General features: G+C 31.2%; 1 protein-coding gene across 2 annotated transcripts; it reads right to left on the bottom strand.

The window, feature by feature from the left end:
• Positions 1-98: 98 nt before the first annotated feature.
• LOC134270896 (dynein light chain roadblock-type 2-like) lies at positions 99-5,491 on the bottom strand. 2 transcript variants are annotated; one of them, XM_062753145.1, is made up of 5 exons: positions 5,405-5,491; positions 4,236-4,311; positions 3,883-4,050; positions 2,339-2,423; positions 99-304 (listed from the first exon to the last, which is right to left on the bottom strand). In XM_062753145.1, the coding sequence occupies exons 1-4, from the start codon at positions 5,405-5,407 to the stop codon at positions 2,377-2,379; spliced, it is 294 nt and encodes a 97-aa protein (XP_062609129.1). In that variant the 5' UTR covers positions 5,408-5,491; the 3' UTR covers positions 99-304; positions 2,339-2,376. The 2 variants fall into 2 exon arrangements, with proteins under 2 accessions (XP_062609129.1, XP_062609130.1); XM_062753146.1 differs by lacking the exon at positions 2,339-2,423 and having other exon boundaries at positions 5,405-5,485.
• Between the last annotated feature and the right edge of the window lie 509 nt (positions 5,492-6,000).

The following is a 6,000-nucleotide window of genomic DNA, read 5'->3' as shown; positions in this document are numbered from 1 at the left end:
GAATATATCAACTTTGCTTTGGGCCTGCACTTACAAAATGTCAGTATAAGGGTCAATTTAAGAGACAATTCATATCTTTATTCCAATTAAAAAATCAATTTAAATTTTACAAATTTTATTTGATCATTTCACATGAATTAAATAATGAACTGAATTGTTTCAGCCAAAAAAATATCTAAAACGTCAATTGCTGTACATAAACACAAAAGAGCTGAACATTGTAACATAAAGTCAGTAAAATGTGGCATCTGTAGAACTCCTCAATCATGGGGGGACTGGATACAGATGAGAAGGTATTCTTTATCTAAAAAAAAATAGAAAATACACATTTAAATTACAAGCTTGACTGACCATTCGATGAAATTAAACTTTTACAAGTGTCTAAATTTTACATATTTATGGACACTTTACGGGAAGCATCTCTTGCATACAGTGGACATTCAAATAAATTAACAAGTGACCATGAAAATGGTCTTCTATGTAATAATAGCAGATAATTTAATACATGCATGGAAATAGTAAATGTTAGAACAAATTCAACCAAATGCAGAATGTTATCAACTACTTTATGTTAACTCTAGCAAAGCCATGAATATTGTTTGATCCTCTTGAACCTCAGTATCAAAAACTAAGATGAAAAAATCATGAATTTAAAGGTTAAGATATAAACAATATATACCCAACATACAAACAAATTAATGTAAATATATCACTCGTAAACCATATACAGGTTAATAATAACAATCAAATATGAGTTACCTGTATAATAATGTGGCAAGAAAAAAATCTACTGAATCTCAGTATCATTGAAATGATTCCAATATTAAAATACCATACATCCCAAACCATGTGCAACCTCATTGGATAATACTAAACTTGATCAAAATCATAATTACTGTGGGGTTGTTTTGGGGGAGTGGGAGTTAGTTCTTTTTTTTTCTTACATGTTTTGTTCTGATTTTGGCAGAAACGGGCTACGTTAATTGACAATAAAAATCAAAGTACTGTTTTCTCATTTTCAACACATAATAATGATAACCAATTTAATTGTCGAGAAAGAAATTTAATAACCAATACATCTGAAAAGCAAAGAAAACTATTCCACCTTTTTCCTTTGAAAAAAAAAACATGATGCATTCATACATGATGCTCATGTATGGGTTTGGTAACTAGTTTCCCTGGTCCATTTATGGATAAATTGACTCTAATATGAGCTAGCGGTGCAATTTTGAGGTAATTAATTTCTTATGCATCTTCTTCCTACTGTTCTCAAACTTTCATTCATCACATTGAAAAGCATTCTATGTTTCTATCATTATCTAAATACAACACTCAACAAAACAGTTTGCTATCACTAAGTATTGTTAAAATAACAACGTTAGTTAACTTATTAAATGTCTGTTATGATTGGCTATTTAAAGTAAGCTTTAATTAATTGTTCCTTGTGTATTTAAGTGTGATTTTTTTTTATATTTATTTAAAAGCAATAAATGAAAAACTTGAACCTCTAAATTAGCCAAGGATTAAGCTTAATTAAGGTTTAATGGAAGCTAAAAATTGCACAACACACTTTCGTAAATCTTAAAGATATGATATTCTCTAGTTTTGAAATGAGGTTGATTTGAATCCTTAGTTTGTAATATAAAATAAGACACAAAGAGCTAAATAAATCCAACATTACATGAACTTACTTGATCATTAATGCGATTAAAATTCAAACATTTGAGAAGTGATTTTTTTCCCCTACACTTAACTAAAGTATGGATCAAAGCAGTTGAACTTGAAGCCAAACAAGAAAAGGGTTTCTAGTGAATGCAAACGAAAGCAAAAGATGAAAGCTAGGGCAATGTATCAGATTCCATTTATTAGAATGAGCAAAATTATCTGCAAAAAAAATAATAATAACTGAATATTTATTTTGATAGGAACAGACATAATAGGCTAGTATTCTATGTTTTCACAACACTCTTTGCCTATTCTGAAGATACAGCACTTTTCACAATGTATATCTGGCTTCTACTGGTTAGGGAATCATGTTCTATGTGGCTTAAAACATTTTACAGAATATTTCAGTCAGTTCAAGCTAAAGTGTAATGCTATATGGATGAAATCAGGCCTGCTCCACAATCAACAAATACTCAGAGTAAAGACAGCAAGATTTTTTTTTTGTTGGGGGGGGGGGGGGTTCCTAGATTTTCAATCTTTAATTTTTTTAATGATCTGATGTAATTTCACTGAACATGAGAGGTAAAAAAAAAAAAGGAAGGGGAGAAAGAACATTTGGTGTCTTTACCCTAAGTATAAACAATGTGAAACACTGAATCAATTTTCATTGTACCAGATATGGTGATGAACATCCAAAGGGAAATAACTCAATTACACAGCATCTGGATTCTGGATAACTATCAACAAATATTCATTTTCTGTTTGGAAAAAAGAGAACAAAAAAATATATTGAATGTGTTTGACTCTTTTAAAAAAGTGATTTTTTAACAAATATTTATACCTGATAATCTGCCCAAAGTGGAAGTTAGTAAATATGCTCTAACTATAATAATATCACAATATGATTTTTCTTTACAATGGCATGTATAATTACTTTAAGGAATATTTTAAGCATTTAAAAATATTTATTTTCACAAAAAAACTAGAGCACTATACAGCAACAGACCTTCACCAGTCAAAACACTCTAGCTGCTTCTAACAAGTAAATGTATTTCTGTGATACAATGTGACCTTCATTTTTTGAGTTTTATTGTCGGGTTGGTCACGTGATCAAATCCCATAAACACTTCATACTTTATATTTGCCTGATTATTACCGTTAACGTGTGAAATGCCCTAATTTTTCATGTATTAATCCACTGCGCGTGACGTCAACAATGTGAGTATTTACACAGTTATAAAAACGCTTGCCTTTAGTAGTGTTATACAAAGTAAAACATTTGCAAATGTAAATATTTTTAGATAACCAAACCCTTTAAGTGCCTTTTTACGGTGCTAACTAGAAAGAAATGTTCTCAAAATTTTTTTCTATCTTTATAAATTTGGTAGAAATCTAAAATGTGTGCATGTTTATATCACACCAAGTGCTTTTAAATTTTAAGCAATAAAACCTTGCAAAGCTTACTAAATGCTACAACCAAAATACAAACACACTTCTCACTCTAAAACATGCTAAAATTTGTCCGAGTTTAATTACACAAAAACGGACTTTTGAATGCAGCAGAAGTATTAAATTCAAGTGTTTCTGCTCATCATGTGATAAAATCTTCAAATCATGAAATGTGAATATGTTTTCAATGTTTTCTATAGTAATTTGGGTAAGTCTATGTTATTCTTTGAGATGTCAGTTTGAATTCCAGAGATAATCATTTGAAATTATATGATGGGACAAAAACATAGCAATAGAACATTTTTACCATTTATAAGTGGTTTTTAACTTCAGCTGGATAAGTAAGACCGATCAAAAACAAATTAAGGACCGATTACTATCTGGTTCTGTGTGAAGATGATCAATATGACCGGTAAGTGTTGATCAACTTTAGCTGACTTGATTAAGTTGAATTGGTGAAATTTTTGAGGAAAATATTTTTGACACCCAAAGACTTCCCATAACATACACAGCACAAAGACTTTCATCTCCATTACTTTAAAGAAAGTAACCCCTTTCCTCCCAAAACAGGATAAGTTTACATTGTATTTCAATCTCAATAAAAATTTATGTGCAAATCTCTTCACTTTCCTCTCTTCATCAATTTACAACATGAACCATGCCTCCCTCAAAAATATACAAACAACCATAACAACCAACACCCATCATGCCAACACAATGTAAAACAACCAGGCAAGCCACAACTAAAACAATAAATATCAAACTGACCTGGGGCAACCATAATCTCATGCTTCTTTGACCTAATCCTAAGGAATGTCAGGTCATTGCCAGGGTCAATATCTCGAACTGTACTCCTTGCTTTGGCTGCTAACTGACTGATCAGGCCTGCATACTGGACTGTTGTGGAGTTATCTAATGTACTTCTAATGGGGATTCCTGTGAAAGTATTATTTTACATGAATTATTGAAAACACCAAGCATAAATGTGACAACGTTCTCTTACATCCAGCCTTTTACACGTGTGATACTCATTTGTAATAGATAATCAGTGTTCATATGTAAACATGCTTCCTGCAATATTTTTAAAATCTAATTCACATTATTCAAACATTGCTCTATACCTTCTGAATTTACTACAATCAGACCAATGACACCTTTGTGGGCCTGGATCCTTTTGAATGTTTCCTCAACTTCAGCCTGTAATATAAACACAGTGCATTGAATAAAACTCATTCCAATTATCACTAAAGTTCATTTCTATCATTATCTTACAACTAATAACACAAAATTAATAGTACTGCATCAAGATATACCTGAATATTTATAATGCAGCAGGCTGTGTCATTTTTCCTGTACATATAATCATGTGTTAAAAGTAGGGGATTCTAAAATGTTTTCTTGTTCAGGTCCAGTACAATCAGTACATTTAGCTAGTGCAAATTACCTATATAAGTTACCTACCTCGGTTCACATTTTATTTCAATTTTTTCTTTTTATGGAAAAGAGACAAAAAATCGCAGTTAAATGACTTTAAAAATAAACTTTAAAAAACATTCCAAAGCAGAGATAGTTTAAACATCGCTGTGTTTGGTCAATTTAGAGCAAAACATGCATTTCCATTATTTGGTTAGATGTACGTGCGATGAGTGACTGAATGATTACTTCACATTGTGCTGAATTCACCACATGTCTGTTAACCAACAGATGTGTGGACATATATTCAATTGAATTAATTGATAAAATTTTAAAACTTTGTATTATTCTTTTTACATTTCTTAAGAGGGAATTTTTCAAGAGATTGTTTTCAGATGAGTGGAAAGTTGAAAATGATCACTGCATCAAAATGATAGTTTTTGCACATGCTAAAAAAATGCTTTTTTATAGAAATAAATTCATTTGGTAGCTAAATAAAGACATACCAGAATATTTATAATACAGCAGGCTGTGTCATATTTCCTGTACATGTAATCTTGTGTTAAAAATAGGGGATTCTAAAATGTTTTCTTGTTATTTTACATATCTTACCCCCTAATTTCTATTAATTATCATGTTGTCAATATAAAGTGTTGATTTTCCAGTTTTTAAAAATAATATTACTTGAAAATATTTGCATGTTAGTTAGCATCCACCCATGATGAGAGTGGAACTGTGGAATGGAAGAAGAAAAATCTAGTATATCATGCATGGAATAAGGAAAACAGCCAAATAACTGAAAAAATTAAACGTTAACAGTAATAACTAAACAAATTCAACATTAACAGAAAAGTCGGTGTTGATTTTGGTTACTTACCATTGTGTTTATGTGACCAGCAGGTTCTTGTCAAAAGTTGTCGTTGCTACGGTGTCTCGATCATGCGCACTGAAGATATCCGGTTATGAGTCAGTGGAACCTTGAATGCCGATCCCGAATAGAAAAGTTTTCTTGTCATTCGGCAAGTGAGTGAGTTTTGTGGGGGGTTTTCTGGAAACTCCGAAAATAATAGGTTATTTCATCTCTGTGATTCGCGATTCTTTTTTGTACTTTTTTTAAAAATTGCGCTAACATATTTTAACATTATGTGTCTTGGGAAAATATAACTATAAAATTTTAGCTATGTGAAAATAGTCAAGTCCGCATGACTTTTTTTTTAGGTGATCCAAGATTAGTTAGAATAATCTAACTGTGTCTCGGTACAGGCCCTCACCACAGAATAATCTAACTGTGTCTCGGTACAGGCCCTCACCACAGTTAGAATACGTCACATTACTTGTAATGTTTGCAAATCGGGTGAAACGATTTTGAAGAATATAAAATGATTTGCACTGGGAATAACTACCAAAATAATCAAAACAAACCTTCTTGAGATTGCTTATGCCTTTTATCCCAAAAAATAATCCATATAAGTA

Source organism: Saccostrea cucullata, unplaced genomic scaffold (assembly GCF_032062105.1).
Source record: "Saccostrea cucullata isolate Sc308-1 unplaced genomic scaffold, CSIRO_AGI_Scuc_v1 ctg400, whole genome shotgun sequence".
In the NCBI taxonomy this organism is placed as follows: Eukaryota; Metazoa; Mollusca; class Bivalvia; order Ostreida; family Ostreidae; genus Saccostrea; species Saccostrea cuccullata.
Note: the sequence above shows the minus strand (reverse complement) of the source record. Positions and strands in the feature narration are given on the sequence as shown.

What these genes read in the sequence shown, in the direction of transcription:
- LOC134270896 (XM_062753145.1), bottom strand. An exon ending in GATTGTAGTAAATTCAGAAG is followed by an intron (nt 4,051 to 4,235) that starts GTATAGAGCAAT and finishes ATACTTTCACAG; the next exon opens with GAATCCCCATTAGAAGTACA. An exon ending in TGAGATTATGGTTGCCCCAG is followed by an intron (nt 2,424 to 3,882) that starts GTCAGTTTGATA and finishes TTTTCCAAACAG; the next exon opens with AAAATGAATATTTGTTGATA.